Source organism: Sinocyclocheilus rhinocerous, unplaced genomic scaffold (genome assembly GCF_001515625.1).
Source record: "Sinocyclocheilus rhinocerous isolate Xijiao unplaced genomic scaffold, SAMN03320098_v1.1 scaffold1243, whole genome shotgun sequence".
Classification (NCBI taxonomy): Eukaryota; Metazoa; Chordata; class Actinopteri; order Cypriniformes; family Cyprinidae; genus Sinocyclocheilus; species Sinocyclocheilus rhinocerous.
The window spans coordinates 1,150,785-1,169,080 of NW_015626033.1; the positions used below are offsets into that span (position 1 = coordinate 1,150,785).

General features: G+C 38.2%; 2 protein-coding genes across 2 annotated transcripts in view; both read right to left on the minus strand.

The window, feature by feature from the left end:
- Positions 1–2,352: 2,352 nt before the first annotated feature.
- On the minus strand, positions 2,353–7,606 carry drgx (dorsal root ganglia homeobox). The gene is made up of 7 exons (XM_016512478.1): positions 7,506–7,606; positions 7,265–7,360; positions 6,624–6,724; positions 5,924–6,025; positions 3,312–3,481; positions 3,109–3,221; positions 2,353–2,791 (listed from the first exon to the last, which is right to left on the minus strand). Exons 2-7 carry the CDS (start codon positions 7,320–7,322, stop codon positions 2,460–2,462), a joined length of 876 nt encoding a protein of 291 aa, XP_016367964.1. The 5' UTR covers positions 7,323–7,360; positions 7,506–7,606; the 3' UTR covers positions 2,353–2,459.
- A 1,718-nt stretch (positions 7,607–9,324) lies between these two features.
- The window catches only part of LOC107708008 (DNA excision repair protein ERCC-6-like), a 15,125-nt gene continuing 6,153 nt past the window's right edge, over positions 9,325–18,296 (minus strand). Inside the window, exons 8-19 of the mRNA XM_016512150.1 lie at positions 17,614–17,749; positions 16,666–16,836; positions 16,094–16,270; positions 14,553–14,702; positions 13,405–13,623; positions 12,854–12,964; positions 12,645–12,764; positions 12,422–12,516; positions 11,840–11,985; positions 10,729–11,422; positions 10,571–10,649; positions 9,325–10,471 (exon numbers count right to left, since the gene is read on the minus strand). Coding sequence (XP_016367636.1) covers positions 10,046–10,471; positions 10,571–10,649; positions 10,729–11,422; positions 11,840–11,985; positions 12,422–12,516; positions 12,645–12,764; positions 12,854–12,964; positions 13,405–13,623; positions 14,553–14,702; positions 16,094–16,270; positions 16,666–16,836; positions 17,614–17,749 — 2,524 coding nt within the window. The 3' untranslated portion in view covers positions 9,325–10,045. The remainder of the gene's footprint in view (positions 10,472–10,570; positions 10,650–10,728; positions 11,423–11,839; positions 11,986–12,421; positions 12,517–12,644; positions 12,765–12,853; positions 12,965–13,404; positions 13,624–14,552; positions 14,703–16,093; positions 16,271–16,665; positions 16,837–17,613; positions 17,750–18,296) is intronic.

The window sequence follows — 18,296 nt, forward strand, 5'->3', positions numbered from 1 at the left end:
CAAGCCCCTCAACAATTCAATACAAAATATATCAGCACAGAAAAAAAAAAACCTCATCGAGTACATTTTGGGGATCTGTAAAAGAGCGAACATTTGACATGATATTTTGAAACATTTAGACTTAGGTCTACTTTAGTATACATATGAATAAATCAACATGTTAATGATCCTTTTTACGTAAAATACTAAGGCTACATGTATAAATTAATACTTATCCATTCATATTGGTGAAAATTTCGTCAGCCACTCGCCCTCACGGCATGTTGTTTGATGGAAGTGATCAATCTGTCAATCTAGAGGGCGCTGTGAAGACACAGAATTCAGAAGCACTGCGTTTTACCTGTTTGATAGCAGCTCTTTTTTTGATGACAGACGAGTGACAAAAATACACTAATTTTAAAAAAGCAAAATATGTGTGCTCCCATAACGTAGGACTTTACTGGATGTGACGTGATCTTTACTAGTTCTGCTTTGTTCCTCACTGTGGATAACTAAATATTTAGAGAGTGTTTCTGATTTAATATGTATGTTTATGATGTTTAATCTTTATTTAATAATAAAGATTAGACATCTTTAATCTTTATTTAATAATATTTTATATGTAATTCTTATCCATAAACTATTTTAGATGTAGGCTACCTGTATAGTTCATACAAAATGTATAAAATCTGGCATTAATAACAGCACAAATCATTTTAACTTTAGTTTGTTTAGTATGAAGAACATGTACAGTTATTTTCAGTATATCGTTGCAGATTCAGTGCAGTCTTCCATCTGTTTGTATGTCTCATGTTTAATGTTATGAGTAATAGTAATTCTGCTTATTATATGGAGATGATACCATGCCTGCTAATTATTAATATTGCGGCCTGGTCATACTTAATTTTCTCTAACCTTATTTGTATAATAGTCAAATGTTCTATTACTGTCATCGTTCCTATTTCTAGCAAAAAAAGGAGTTTTCTTCTTTGTTTGAAAGTTCAATCTAAATAATACCGTATTTTCACACATATTTTGAACAAAGCATATATTATTGTCACCAAACAAGCAAATGCCAAGCTGCACCATTTCATCAGGCAAGACTTTTGACATTATCTGGCTCTGCTTTGTCACCAGGGTGTCACATCATGAATAATTAAATCACTACTTTGTGATAATACATAATTCAACATCAATTATTAATGCTAATGTGTGTGCAGTTTACTCAATTGTGTTATTGACTATCAAAAGTAATTTCCTGAAAATCCTCAAGGACGAGAATTTAATCAGTCCAGCTTCTTTTCAAAGGTAGTACACAGTTAAGTGTTCTTAAACTACGTTGCTTTTCTAATATTGCAATGTGTTTCTTTGAAAGCAGGAGCTCATGTTTTCTTTTAATAACCTATTTGATTGTTCGTATGCTCCTAAATGACTATTCCTCATCATATAATAGAACTTATGATCTAAAACAGTGTGGTTATGCTTATATTTTTTGATATAAAGAAAATAACAAAAAGAATTCCTACAAAAGTGGCAATAAGCTGCTTAGAACCCTAATGACAGCTGAGCTTTGTTGTATGCCCAATGCATAATGTCATAATTAGCACCTATCACATCATTGTCATCATGGGACGCATGTAAAATAGCTATGTGATATGAGAAAGTCATGATGTACTTTAAGGTAAATAAATAATAAGACCAACCATTGCTTCCATTTTTGCAGCCCTACCTCTTGTGAACTAATTAATAATTGATCATAGCCAGATGGTGTGAGCAATAGGCAACAGGAGATGTACATGATTGCCTACACGTTTAATTATTTTATAGAACATGTCAAAACAGGACCAGTGTCTGAACTCTTGCAGTCTATCATGGACGTACAGATGCAATGACAAGAGAGATGTCATTTGCCATCACATCAGCATGAATCAGAGTTACCCGGATCATATCATAAAACATGACAAACCACTTAATATACAGTTCTGTCCTTGATATTATCTTACATATATTATTTCACATAAGTACATTTATATTTCAGCATGGCATATATCTTGACACAATGCAGAATGTCTATCATCACCTGACTTCACAGTACACAAGTCAAACATCAAAGTGGATTGTGAAAAATTAAATAAGTTCACATTGGCAACCAGGGAGTTTTCTTTTACCACACAGCATGTTCAAAAGTCATTCCGCCAAAAAAACGAATTAAGCGCCAGGCGCCCACATACACCCAAAGAGGGAAAACCAATGGCAAGAATCATGAGTAAAAGTGAACGAGGAGAGGAAAAATTACAGTTGAATTAATAGTTTGACACATACACGCAAAATATACAACAAGGGATTGTACTTAACACCGTCCTGTACCGGGTATGTCAGTGCTCTCAAAAAAGAGGCAGCAGGCATTCAATGTTTGATTATAAATCCTTCGTCCAAAGCGTGTCCTCAAATTAGGAAAAAAATTAAAAAACAAGACTCCTTCATTTCTTATCCGGACCCTCCTTTTGGCAGTGCAGATGTTTGTCTGGAGTTCTCCGTAGTGATGTGATCTTAGAGGTACCAGAGTTAGGACTGGAATCGCTTCCTCCCGCAGAAACAGTGCTTTGGCCCAGCCCGACCCCTGGACCTGCTCCGGGCCCCGCTGTAGACCCTGCCCCCAGCAGGTTGGCTGACTGCAGCACCGCCTCTGAATGTTCCCTGGCTTTCATCCGCAGGGTTGCGACACTGGCTGTCCGGTTACTCTGGCACCCATATGGTGGCAGGAAGGAGAGGCCCATTGGGTCAGGCACACAGCAGGAACACAATGGACTTCCTAATAAGAGCAGAATAGTGTGTCATAACGGGGCAGCTTATGTCCTTTATCATTATATGTCTTTTTTTGACAACACAGGATTACATAGACAACACAGACTGTAGATTCCAGTTCTGATCTATCCGTCTATCTTAACACTTTACGATAAGGTCTCATATGGTAATGCAGTCTACGTTTCTAAACATATATTCAGAGGCAATAAAATATGATAGCAATATGCTGTATTTTCATCCACATCAGTTGCAGTAAAAAAATCAAAAATATCAAACCTATCTGACACGTTTTCATGATGACATCCAGTAGATGCTGGATCTTACCTTTTAAAGTTGCCACTTGTGAAAGGGCATGTGCGTAAGTGGCTGTGTTCAGCAGAGTCCCAGGCAGACAAGATGGGAAAAAAGGTCCGCCTGAACCCACCATTCTGTTAATACTGTGCATAAAGGAAAGAGTTTGGCATTACATCTCTTGACAAAAACAAACATATGTCCTATATGGACATTAAATTCGATGATCTACACACTTCTGCTGTAGTTCCATTGGTTCTTTCTTATTTCTGCTGTGGTCAACAGGAGACTGGTTGAGGTTGCGTGCAGGTGGGGTGCCGTCATTCATTTGTTCTTTGCTTCCCTCCTGGTCTGAAGTTCCTCTCTCTGTTTTCCTCCACTTTGCTCTTCGGTTTTGGAACCACACCTAAAGAGAAAGCAGATTTAAAAAAAAGGTTTGATGAAAATCCTGTTGTCATTTATTCGCTTTCATGTTATTCCAAACCTGTATGAATTGATTTATTCTGTGGAGAAGGAAAAAAATATAATTCTGGCAAACATCTCCTTTTGTGCTACACAGAAGAAAAAAATTATATGAGGGTGAATAAATGACAGAATTTAATTTTTTGGGGTGAGAACCTCCTCTGCTGAAGCCCAATCTAAAATGTCACTTGTTAAGTTGCAGTTGCGTAAATATTAGAATTATTATTTGCACCCAGTGCTCATTTCTGAAATGTGCTGCAAAATCTAACAAGCCAGTGACTTATTTGAAACTTCACGAACACAATTGCTTATCATATGCAGCGAAGTTCTTGTATGTTAACTGAATGAAGGTCATTGTATAACAACATTTAATTGAGCAATTTTTCATTATCATTTTTTAATGACTTCCTACTGACAGTCTCCCTGCTTCTGAGAGAGAACCATGATGAAGTCGTTTATTTCTCTATTTAGTGATTGTTTGACAACATCAGATTCGATTAAGTCTGTGCTCTCTAACGCATGAATCATATTTGAATGGGAAAGGTTGCATAATGCAGCCATATCTCCAGCGCCTGGCCAGCATTGTGCAAAGGTACAATGATGCGAACAAACAAAACGCCACACACACACCACATAATATGACACAACAGTTTACTGGCAGGACAACAATATTCACAATGTAATTGTGGCAACATTATCTCACCCCTGCACCTTCCAGCTAGAAGTCATGATCCCCCAGCACTGAATGCTCCATAATTGCACCATTAATCTCAATTTGCAGTTTGTTCTTAATGCAGCACAAGCCAATTGACACTTTAAAAACGTGGGCGCCCACTATACTACAACAAAAAGAAAATTTATTTCCTAATAATAATGTAAGTTTAATATCCCTGCATGCTGCCACCGATTCATGTTGAGATTTAATAATAGGAATCGGGTAATCCGATTAGAGAGAAATAATTTGTTTACAATCCCTAATTTACAGCAGCGAATTCCATTATCGCGTCGCAGTCATTGGTTTTAAGCGATAGTAAGATGACCCTGGGGAACAAAAGGGAAACTATTATATTTCCCACAATTAGATCGGAGCTCAGAAGGAAACCCAAAAGCAAATCTGGAATGCAGGAAATTACATACAGACACATTGAATGCAATTACATGTGGCCAATTTAATATTACCGCGGATGTTTTGCAAGGCCGCAGAATATGAATTCGGAGGTTTCAGGTGCACGGGCGCTTTATAACCGAGCAAAATCGTTCTCGGGACGTTTGTCTTGTTCGAAAAGCACCGCATCCTCTCTCCATTTGCTGAAACACGGAAATGGCAGTGCATCTAAGCAATTTTTATACCTTAGAGACGAGGGCAAATTAGTGTAGAACATTACCACTAGTAAATTATGAATGACCGATTAATCAACCTAATCTAATATTCCACATTATGTTGATGTTATTAAAGCGCATCACGGAAGTGACAGAGTGGCTTCATTTACTCTCTTTGGCCAAACGTGCTCGGAGCGCTTTTTTTTCTCTCTCTCTCCGTGATGTAGGCTATTCGTTACATCTCTGGCTCAGGACAGTTGAGGAAAAGTGTCTCACCTGGACGCGAGCCTCTGTTAGGTTGATTTTCATAGCCAGCTCTTCTCTTGTAAACACGTCTGGATAGTGGGTCTGTGCAAAAACCGCCTCCAAAGCACCGATTCATGTTGAGATTTAATAATAGGAATCGGGTAATCCGATTAGAGAGAAATAATTTGTTTACAATCCCTAATTTACAGCAGCGAATTCCATTATCGCGTCGCAGTCATTGGTTTTAAGCGATAGTAAGATGACCCTGGGGAACAAAAGGGAAACTATTATATTTCCCACAATTAGATCGGAGCTCAGAAGGAAACCCAAAAGCAAATCTGGAATGCAGGAAATTACATACAGACACATTGAATGCAATTACATGTGGCCAACTTGATATTACCGCGGATGTTTTGCAAGGCCGCAGAATATGAATTCGGAGGTTTCAGGTGCACGGGCGCTTTATAACCGAGCAAAATCGTTCTCGGGACGTTTGTCTTGTTCGAAAAGCACCGCATCCTCTCTCCATTTGCTGAAACACGGAAATGGCAGTGCATCTAAGCAATTTTTATACCTTAGAGACGAGGGCAAATGAGTGTAGAACATTACCACTAGTTAATTATGAATGACCGATTAATCAACCTAATCTAATATTCTACATTATGTTGATGTTATTAAAGCGCATCACGGAAGTGACAGAGTGGCTTCATTTACTCTCTTTGGCCAAACGTGCTCGGAGCGCTTTTTTTTCTCTCTCTCTCCGTGATGTAGGCTATTCGTTACATCTCTGGCTCAGGACAGTTGAGGAAAAGTGTCTCACCTGGACGCGAGCCTCTGTTAGGTTGATTTTCATAGCCAGCTCTTCTCTTGTAAACACGTCTGGATAGTGGGTCTGTGCAAAAACCGCCTCCAAAGCCTCCAACTGTAAAACATATTTTTACACATTTATTTCACGAATTTATGCTTTATAAACCAGAGAGAACTGTCTTATATTTTTTGCATTTGCTAAGAAATAATGTTCATGCGTAGTGCACTGTAAAACGCACTAAAATTGTTTAACTGCTGCCTGAAGTGGTAAAAAAGGCATTACACTTTTTCAAACACTTTTCAATTACTTTTTAAAAAATGCCTTACAAATAACAGGAATTATGGTGACAGTTTAAATTGATTAAACATTTGTTCAAAGGAAACAGGACTCTTCGGCCTTTCCTTATGTCTTACATTTTTTCCATTATTGTAATACACGTAACCTTATTAATGGTTAACCTAAATAAGCAAATGCTTGGGTTTTGCTTTACAAATGAAATAGAAAGTTTACTTCCAGAAGTATATATATATATAAAAAAATGTAGTATATATAAATGTAGCCTATGTTTACGTACACGGCATGCCTAGTCTAAACACACACACACACACACACACACACAGGACGTTTATAAAACATTATAACATAAATAAGTTTGAGAACAGTGGTTCTATTTTGTATCCACCGGAAATCTTGCTCCTCACTGACTTGATACCTGTTGTAAAGTGAAGGTCGTCCTGTTTCTGCGTTGTTTTCTGCGCAGAAAACCGTCATCAAAGTCTCCAGAGGCGTGATTCCCAAACCCATTTGTGTTCACTATTTAAAACAGTAACACTTTTAAAACACAACATTTCTATGGAATAAAAATATACATTTTCTTATAGCCCTAAATGAGACGGAAAATATGATTCCCATCGGTTGCCTCTCACTTAATCGTGATGGACTAATTCACAGGGAACAGTTGATTCATTGTATTCATCTGCTAGAGACCCGAATTATCACTTTACACAATGAGAAACCGTGACCAACAAAATGCCAGTTGAAAGGCATGACATCTAACATCTGTTCTCAGACAGACTGCAACAAAAAGTCTCAGCTGGGCGGCTGTCAAGCCTCTCGATCACGTTGCCATGTGGCAAAACATTACACACCATAAAACAAACCCAAACATAGGCTAATTATTAAGTAACTTTGATTGCGAAATATAATGCACAATATGAAGATAAATTATAGAACTATAAAACTGCCACAGAACGCGTTTTAATATTTTTTTCTGTTTTCGAAATACGTATAAAATTACAAAGTTAACATTTTAGATAAAAGTCCATTCTTGCAAAAGAAATGAAACATACTTACATGTGTTGGTCCTGCAGCACTCTCCTTCTAACTGTGGTGGACAGTGAAAGTAAAACATGTTTCCCGGTGCTTTGCGAGTGGAGAGAATATTTCACTCTGCAAAGAAAAAAATGGCCAAGCGTCCGCGAGATGTTCGCCAACTATTACTGCAATCGCATGCGTCTTAAAAAGACAACTTTGAACAATACTGATACGTTTCTGCAACCGATTTGAAGTACATAAAGTAAAAAAGCATCTGTACCAACAGAGGGTCTTTATGCAATCGCGATTCTCGTGTCTCCAGCTCAACCTCAACAGAGCAATCGCACTCCCACCGTCAATCACTGAGCGCTTCAGTTTATCCGCTTGCGCGCGCGTAAGGAGGGAGTGACCAGATGTCTCTGTGACTGTTTAGAGCATGACAACACTCGCCTTTATAATCTCCCACGTAATTGCAATTAATCAGATTTTCGTTTTCCAAGTCATTTGGATAGGTTCTCCGCGGCCAACCGGATTGCGCACGTGGTGGAAACGTCAAAATCCTCCAAGGCATTCATACTCCGAAAGTGTAACTTTAGACCGATGCATGCATATTCCCAAATCACAAACACACGGGCACAAGCACGATACACTTTTTTACACAGTTGCTTTTTATATTAAAAATCTAGATGACTGTTTTTGAATTTAAAATTGGCTGTCAGACCAGTAATTGCTCATTATATGGGTTAGGGGTCCACTTTATACAAGAATCCACTGGCTGCGCGCTCGCAGGTCCAAATTTTGATTTTGTTCACAGCAAGGGGTCCAAGGATTTATTTCCCACTCTCGCGTAAATGATATGCAGCGGGACCCTTTCAATTACTTTTAAAACGCACGCGGGACGCCGCGCGCAGACACCGCCGCTCCTCTGCTGCTGGAAATGAGGCTCCGAGTAGCAGCTGAAATTTTGAAGTGCAGGACGGTATTGGATGAAATCACATAAACTGCAAAAAAGCAAGTGTAATGGTGCATAATTGGTTCTCTAATAGCATTACACAAGGATAATAGCCTGTTATGGCCCCCTGCACTATTAAGTGCTTCCCTGGCGTAGAACGTTTATGATATTAAGAGGGGAATATAATGATATTTTAGTTATTAAATGCGTGTAATTAATTTATGCACCGCTGAAAATAAAGTTGGTGTTATGATCTCGTCAAAATGCATCGGAAACTGGGGGACGAGCTCTGTATAACTTCTTGACATTTGTCTTATTATACGGAACGGAGATATAATATAACCTAATAGATCAAGTGATTTCTACGATCTTGAGAGTCTGACTGGGAGTGTATTACAGCAGTATACGCTCTATTTAAAACATGTCTTTAGAGTGTACGTGCGACTGAATAATTGCGGGTTTTAATTTTTAACTAAGAGAATAATTTTGAATGCATGAGGCCTCGTAATAAAAAAAAAGAAAAAAGGAAATAAAAACGTTCAGTACCATGGTCAGCGACAGGACAGCTCACGAACAAATGTCCAGCATTAAAAAAAGTTTGATTAATAGACTACAAACGAATAAGTACATTATTATTATTATTCTAAGCCCATTATCGACTGCATAAACGTATACAAAGTTTTAACGAGGTCGGAAACTCGAACAGAGCATGAAATAAATTAATAAACTCTTTTATTTCAAATTATTTCAAAAAGCATTTCGCAGTTAGTTCCTTTAAAGATTTATTCACTCTAGTTTGAAGAGAAAAGTATCTTCACAAAAGCACTAATTAAAAAAATGTTTTACAATAGCAGAAGTATTTTTGAAAATATTTATTTTTAATTGCTCGTGTGCTAACTCGCATTGACAAACAATATACGACGAACGCTAATTTCTGACACATTAACTTAGAACATTAACAAGAAATAAAAGCCTGTCCCTGAGAGGCCATGGCATTGTGATTAATGTGCAACAACAGAAAATCATAGTTCTTTTCAAAATGAGATCCAATAAGCCCCCGTGAGGTGGTGTATCTTTCGGCTCATCATCTTGTGATGCATTACATTTCCTAGGTCATATTAATAAAGTGTACTAAGGAGTTGATGTAAAGGGTGATCTTTTATTGGGTAACTTTTAATGAATCAATTTAATTGTTAAAATGTGTACAGTATTCCCTCAACACCATCACTGGCTTTACACATTGCAATTACATTCAATCTAAATTGTTCTTACTGAACAAACAGTAAGAGGAAGGCAGGGGTAGATACTCTCAAGACATTAAATAATATTGATTTTATAAGTTTCAAAATCACCTTCACTTACTAAAATGTCATGTAAACAAATTGGCACCAAGCACATGTATAGGGTAGAAACCCTATATAAAATGTACATTTTCCATTATTGCCAAATTATTGGTAGAACTGAGTACCAATAATTGAGTGAATAGAAAAAGTATTATAACAGTATAGCAAAAAAAAAAAAAAGTACTGGTCTCAACAATAATTGCATGAATAACACATTTTCAAGAGATCCCCAAGTTCAAGTAATTTCCAGGAATTTTACAAAAACAAACAAAAGAATGACATCATATTTATTTTTTCATACAATTGGAGCGTTTTACAATAATAGGGCCAATACAATTCTTTTGTACTTTTTACAGCCAACCTGGAAAGTTCTTGGAAAGTTCTAGGAAGTTTATTGAAATTAATTGCATTTACACTTTATAATCTTAAAATAACTGATGCATCGAATCACCTGTGTTCCCAAGTGTGAGGTATACATTCCATTTGGAGCTTCTCAGCTAATAGTTTTCATATGCGCCGCTCCATTTACCTGTAGTCAGCTTTAAGCTTCCACATCCCTTCCTGTCCAGGAAGTCTGTGGAACTCACAAATATTCCTTAGTAGTTCTCTGAACACTGCTGTTTGTGTGGAAGTGAGTCTCGGGGTGAAGTACTCCAGGATCTCCTTGGTGCTCGCCTGGCCATCCACCTGAGCTTGGAAGGCCACAAAGTTCCTCAGGTCAACCAAAAGCTCATCATGTTCTGTGGGGGTAGCATGCACGGCAGTAGACTCTCTCTCGTCCTCTTCCTCATCCTCTTGTCTCTGGGGTTGATTGAGGTGATTCCTGGCCTTCATTCCAGCAAGGAGAGAGGATGAGGACAGAGAACCAGACTCCTCCTGCGCTCCTTCACCGCTGAAGTGAGCAGCAGATCCTGGCTTCTTTACAACTGACTTCTTTATAACATCTGCATCCTATATTAAAGAAAAAAAGCACACACACAACATGAGTGCTCAATAACCATTTATTATTCTTTTGGGGGTTCACAGGATATTGTATCCATAGTGACATACCTTGCATTTCTCTGCTGCTTTTGCTGTTGTCCCAGATGACTGAGACAGAAGTGAGTTTTTCTTCTGCCCAAACCTTCTCCTAAGAGCAAAATGGACGTTAAAACAGCCTCATATTTTTAATACAATTTTATAATATAACAAAAAAAAAATAGACGTACTTGACTGGAGGTGGGGTTGCTGTTGTAGACCCTCTCGAGAAAGAAAGCCTGCAGTTTTGCCTGGAGATCTTCAGAGCTCTCAGCGCATCCTTCGCAACCCTACTGGCTTCAGCTTCCACAAGCACATAGTCCGGGTTCGATGCCTCCATGATGGTGTCATGCTTCATGACGCTGTGTATCCCTGATTTTTTAAAGAGCTTGGCGAGAACATAATCGTCACTCTTTTTCTCATTTTTTTCCTCCTTCCCCTTCTCATTTTCCTCTTTCTTGTACCTCCGTTTCTTCAACAGGTGAGAAATGCGACAGCCCTCAAACTTGGCGTCTTCAGAGTGCTTGCGCTTTTTATGCTTGCGCTTGTGTCTGTCTGAGGGTAACAAGTCCTTTTCTGGCGTTTCACAGTGCTTTTTCTTCTCTCTGTGCTTTTGAGGGCTGTTCGCAGGAGAATGATCTTTACTAGTGCTGTTTGTCAAACGATCAGCAGTGGAATGAGGTTCAAGGTTATTGTTCTGTGACCCAGAAGCATTGTTGTTTGACAGACCGTTGACTGAGGTAGAGTTTCTGTTTTCTGACAGAGATGTTGTATCTTGGTCTTCAACACAAAATGCAGATGAATGAGACAATGATGGTCTCGAGCTCCCCTGAGAAGGACGGGAGGTCTTGTGTCTTTTTGGAACCTGCACATCTGACCCTGTGCCTATAAAATAAGAAAAAAGACAACATAATTTATTAGAGTTATTTATCTACACTTTCGGGAAACAAAAAAGTGCTAAAACTGTACCTTCAGGGGTAAAACTGCTTGTCACTGGTGCAAAGATCAACTTTTTATTTTATTTATCCCTAAATGGTTAAATGTAGTAACTTAAGGGCTCATATTACTACTTTAAGATAATAATAAGCATCTTTTTGGGGTATTTGAGGTAAAAAGTTGTCTCTTTAAGGGTACTGCCCCAGTGAAAAGCATTTTTTTCTGACAGTGTACCAATAAAATGTTTTAAAATTGTATTTACATTGCCTGATTTCAGCACATGTTCTCTTTGTGACATCAGCCAAATGAACAGAGCTGTTCTTGCAAAGAAAATACGTTCAAATTGTTAATATATCCATGAATTACCTGCAAATATTGCACTGGTTTCTGTTCCCTGGGAGCCGTCAGGATTGCTCAGTGTGAAAAGTTCATAAATGTCATTAGACTTGAAAAACCGCCTCTGCTTAGGATCCTTTAGCACTCGGTTGGTGAGAAACTGTTTGAAAATTTGTCTATGGAAAGAGACAAGAAATACTGTACTTTTTTTTTTTTTAAATCATCGTTATGATACACCCTAGTCCCACATTTCCTGAATTATTTCCTTTATAGCCTAAACAGATATGCCACAATCTCACCCTGCTGGATGGTTTATCTGCTCAACAAATGCATAGTGTCTCAGGTTAGCTCGAAATTGCAAAATTAATATGCAAACAATCCTGCTCTTCACAGTCCTTTCGAAATTCCCATCGCCTCCCTACAAATAACCCACTAGTCTATGACAGCCTTTAGCGACCAATTAGCAAATCGTGTTGATATCTAATTAAAAAAATAATGCATTTCAATTACTGTCTATTGAGCTCCTGCAGACAGAAGTAGGACATTATGGATTATAATAGTCCTCCTTACTATTATAAGCTCCATCTCAGTGCCCAATCCTAGGAAACTAACCTGTGGTAAATCTTCTCCTCAATTGTTCCAGCTGTCAGCAGCCTGTAAACAGTCACCTGCTGCTTCTGCCCAATCCTCCAGGCACGCTCACGAGCCTACGGGAAGAGGTCAATAGTTCACATCAATAACGATCAACGCTGCATGCATACTTTAAGATGAATAGTTTGCATTAGATATACAGCAAGAACATGCGTTCTGGATGCGAGATACTGCTTTAGCTGACCTGAGTGTCCGTGCTGGGGTTCCAGTCAGGGTCGTAGATTACAACCCTATTGGCTCCAGTCAGATTGACTCCCAAACCTCCAACTCTTGTTGTCAGGAGGAAGATGAAGATGTCTTTGTTCTGGAAAAGCACACACATTAAAATAATTTGGTTTAAAAGCTCCTAAACCATCACAGAGAGCGTAAAACAGGCACGGTGATCATGTTCACCTGGTTGTACTGAGTGATCAGAGGCTGCCTGGACGCAATGGTAGTAGTGCCATCCATTTTGACATACGAGAAGCCATTCTCCCTCACGAACACCTCCAAGATCTCCAGCATCTGTGTGTGTGGGAGAAATGGTTTCAGACAGAGCATTGAGAACAGGATTAGTGCTAATAGGATTAAGTGAGATTAATATTACATGTACAGAAGTACCAACTGTGTGGGTTTTAGGTTCTCTCTGAAGCCAAATCTCATTTCTATTGAACAAAGACAGCTGGGTCCTGACAGACACCCTACAATGCAATAAGATCTCCTAATGAATTCTATTAGAGGGCAAAATGACATAATAACTTTATTGGTCCTTTAGTGGTGCTGCTGGAGATAGTGAGAGTGCAGCTTATCCATCAATACTGTTGGTTTATTCGCACATCTTTACTTCAGCGAAGGGCTGATGGATCTCTGTGGATGGATTTGTCTAGAATCAACCATATTCAATCATATCATTGCCGTCCTGCGAAATTTTTTCTAGCCTTTTTTTGCACTCCTTTCTTACTGACCTGCCTGGATTGGGTGAAAAGCAAAACTCTGTGTCCCTGTTTGAACCACAGGCGCAGCAGTGACTCCACCACAATCATCTTCCCAGAGCGTTTCCAGTAACCAAAGTGCTCCTCCTCGGTCAGCTGATCGTCAGGGATGCCTCGGAGCAACCGCGGCCCGCCTGTGAATAGATCCGGGTGGTTGCAGATCTTCCTCAGAGCTATGAGGCCTGAGAAAACCTAGAACCACAGGGTGGGGAATTGAGATTAATACACCGGGTGGATATGTTAATACATTTAATGGAGGGAGAAAAACAATTCTCTTTCCTTGTAAGAAATAGGAAACACAAATCTTAATATTAATAAACCTGGTTAATTTAATGAAGGTAATTGACCAGAGCAAAGTAAAGTCTCTTCCTTGAAGTAAATGCAGCAGTCTTTGCATTATATATGTGGCTTAATGGAGTTTGTGACCACATAAGCGGGGTTTGTAAACTGCTCTGCAACCCACAGCTTTTGCCTCCACAAAACACATTTGGAGCATTGTGATGAATAGTTTGTATAAAGGAGCATCTCCTTGCTGTGACAATTCACACACCGAGAGAATCAATAGATCACAGGGACTGTTTTTTTAATGCAACAAGCATCTTCACAGCTGTATAAGGCCGACACAACATTTATCAATGAAACAGATTCTGCATGCTTGTGACAAGGTAATTATCAGTAAAGAAAATGTATCTGTACACATATTATGAATATAAAGTGAAGTTCAAAGTCCACTTTTACAGTTTTCTAATTTAACAGTTTTTTTCATTACACATTGGCATAATCAGCATAACAAATGCATGAAAAGTTAGTAAAGTGAGTATTTGTACAGTTGGACTCACTTTTGCTTTAATGACAGCCGCACATTTTTTTTAATCTTATGAATTTTACCAGAAAAAATGCCTTAAATCTTTTTTTTTTTTTAATGGTTAAACTTGACTTTGAGGTTTAAATTAGCAAAACGCAAATTCCAGAAGTTCTTTAAATGTTTCTCTCTGCATGAATTTAAACATGTATGTGAACATATAACGTTACAGCATGTCACTGCTCTCAAAAGACAGGTTAAAGAATAAGTGGGAAACAGAAAATGATCAACATTGCTGTTTTACGCATAGATCTATTACCTGCATGTCTCCATTCAGAATCTGATAAACCTCTTTGGAGTCCAGAAAATTCTGGTAAACCTGCCGCTGATCTTCCGTTAATCTGCAGAACAGGACCTGTTCAGACAGTAAAACATTATAGGCTGTAACTGTTGATGATTGGATGAAAGGCAACATACAGTATATTTTATTATTCAACAGTTAAAACAACATTAGGAAGTTTCAATGTTTGCATCTTTCTGATCATCTAGAATTGCTTGGTGACAAAGCTTGATGCTCTGGCTTCATTTAGAACTATTTTTAGAGAAAACAGAGTTACAAAATAACTGGCCAAACTGTGTCTGAAATGCAAGTTACTAAATGCAAGATACACAGACAAATAGTGGAGTATAGATTTATCTGTTATATGTATTGTATGGGCACCTGTTCATTTTTGTCAGGTAAAGAATTTAGCTGTAATTTAAAGGGGTTTTCAGATCAAAAGAAAGCCTGCAGTTGAACCACAACACTGCAGGGCATACAACAAGCCTGGATTAGGGCCCATTTGAGAGGACAAAAGAGAGAGAGATACAGAGAGAGAGATACGTGAATAAGTAGTGATAAAGCATATGCTTCAGTAAAGGAGCTGGCTGCAAAAGTGCTTAAAACTTTCCTTCCTTCTGGACTTGTAAGGCATCAAATTTTTTTTTTTTAAACAATTAAAAGAAAACCTTTCACTCCACAATTTCATTTTAAATGGTCCAGCAATATAACAAATTAATTTTTACAAGTACAAATATTACATGTAGTTCCTCTGTATATAAAGTTGTTAAAAGCGGCATGCATAATTATAAAAGGAAAATCTTAATTATATAAAAAAAAAATCTTAAAATCCAAAAGGTTTCATTTTTAATCTCTGGATTTTAATTCTGAAACCCAGTTTTTTTAAAGTAGACTCAGAACATTTCACAAACGCACACACATACATACATGAAAATGCAAAGTGATTTTAATTAGTGCACTGGATGGATGTTAGTTCATTTTCATGTATATATTTTTGGTGGAAAGAAATACATACTGCATAAAGTGTAAATTCTAATTGCAAGATTGTAAAATCTTCTCTCATCTCTCAAATGAATATCCACTAAAAACTGAACGTATGAGGCTGGTCAGCAGGACTGTGCAGACAGCTGGGAAAGGAGAGAGTGCCATGAGTCAGGGGTTAGCTATCTACAACCATTTAATAACATTAATAATTAGTAAAGGTTTTTATTATTGGCAGAGGAAACATCAATAGCCTTTTAAAGCAGTTCGGAAATGAAATCCATAAAGTAAGTGTGCTATTAAAAAGGTTTCCTAATAATGGCACATCTAGATTCCATTCACCATACAGCCATCACTGTGCTGTTAGAATGTTTTTATATGCCTTTGAATTAATACAGGCACTTGCATCTCTGTGTAATATACAATGTGTTCTGCGTTCATTATGCTGTTATATTTGGTGTAAATTATAGGTTTATATATGAATAAGAAGAGAATTTGAACTGCATTGATCAATAAGCTCTGGGTGATGAGTGGTTCACCTGCACTGGAGACGCATTAGCGTATCCTCCCATGGTTATGGGTACGGAGAACTGCTCCATGAAGACAGGCAGAGTCCCCAGCTTCCCTGGAAACACAAAGTCAAAAAGCGACCACAGCTCTTTGAGGTTGTTCTGCATGGGTGAGCCAGAGAGGATAAAACGGTGGGGTGTCCGGAACTGAAAAAAATAAATAAATAAAAATCAGTGACAATCCTTCATAATTTACGAGACGCAAGTTGATCAAGTAATCAAAGTTGTTTTAGACCTTACCTGTGCAAGCAGTTAAATACTACTTGACAATAAAGCCCCTTTTATGATGAATTTGGTTTTAAAGCTCCATTAGCTTCAGTTCATTTAATTCCAAATCAAAGTGTTGCGAAATTTCCAATTGATTTTTTAATATAGCAATCAATAGCACTGGAGCTAGAACTAAGATCATTTCTTTTAAGGTCTTCTTTTTTTTTAAAGGTCTACTACCTTTACTAGTGTTCTTTTCAAGACCCATGAGACTTTAATTGACAGCTTGATTATAAAATGAAGGAAAAGTCTCTTATAGAGAAAGCAACGGTCACCTGCTTGCATGCCATAGTAACCCCGGCATTGGGGTTCCTAATTTTGTGGCCCTCATCCAGGATGACATAATGCCAGTCGTACTTCTGGATGTAATCTTGCATAATGCGGATGTATGAGTAGGAAGTGATGAGGATGCCATGACTGGCCACTATTTCCGGGATGAGCTTCTCCTGAAAATGAGGAATAAAGGAGTAAAACCTAACAGAAAGTAAACTCACTAGCACAACAATGTCTTTTTTGGCTGTTAATTAAATAGAGGAAATTGCGATAGGTTGCCGGTATCAGGCCCCTGGCGATAGCGTCTTCATCAGAACTAGTCTATACGTCTGCTTTGATGTCTCACATGAACGGTCTCAAGTGTGTTCCAATTATAGACGTGCAAAGCGACTAACCTCTGTTCCCAGCCCCCCCTCCACACTTTTTTTTTTACTTTGTAGCCAATTAATCAGGTACATCTGCTCTACAGGAGTGTTAGTGTTAGCGTGAAGGCGGTATCATTAGGTGCCAACGCTGCATAAACGTTCCTCTGTCTCTCTCCCACAAGCTCTTGAGACCAACTCTCCACCTAGAGGGCAAAGCATGGACTGCCAGACAACAACCCCCATTAATCACTGTGTCAGGCAGAATGGGGAGGGGGCAGTGAAGACCACTCACAGTAAACACTTCACAGCCGCCCCACAGCAGCTCCTGCTACCTTAGCTTTAATTAATTTAACATTTCCTTGGAGCCAATTCGACTCCACACACTAGGATATTTTGCTGACAAGGGGAAAATCTCACGCTGGCATAAACGTTACAGGCCGAAGCGACACAGTTCATCTTAATCTTGTTGTCATGTTGCTTCTTTGGATGGAAAAGTTTGGGTGTTGAGACAGAGCATAACAAAACAGGTTACATTATGGAAGTCCAAAGAATGGATGTTCTCAGCTCCAGCAGAGTGTGAATCACCTTTTTGCTGGTGAAGGAGCCCGTGTCGTGGAGGACAGCAACACGGAATGGAGGCCACCAAGTGTGGAACTCCTTCACCCACTGATGCATGACTGTAGCTGGACATACAATGACCGTGGGCCCCAATCCAGCATACCTACATGAGAGGAGAATGTGGTCACAACACTGGAGAAACTATGAGAGTTGGATTACTAGTTTTAGTATGTACTTGGTTTTTTAATATGCGACCAGTTGTCTGGTTTTCATTCCTGCACTGCTTTCTTCATCGACGAAGCAAATGAATGAATGAATGAATGAATGTATGATCGATACTGTTGAAAAGTTTGGGTCAGTATGACTTTTTAAAAATAAATTAAGTATTAATTTATTTTTAAAAAGTCATACTGACCCAAACTTTTCAACAGTATAATTCATTCACTCGTTATTAAGCAAGGATGCATTAACTTTATCAAAAGTGACAGTAAAGACATTTATAACGTCACAAAAGATTTCTTAATTCAAATAAATGCTGTTTTTTTAACCTTCAAACAAATAAAAATAAATAAGTTTCCACAAAAATATTAAGCAGTTTTTATTATTTTTAATAAGACGACAAAATATTTATTGAGCACTAAATTAGTATATTAGAATGCAGGAATAAATGAAATATATTATATTATATGTGTATGTATGTATGTATGTAT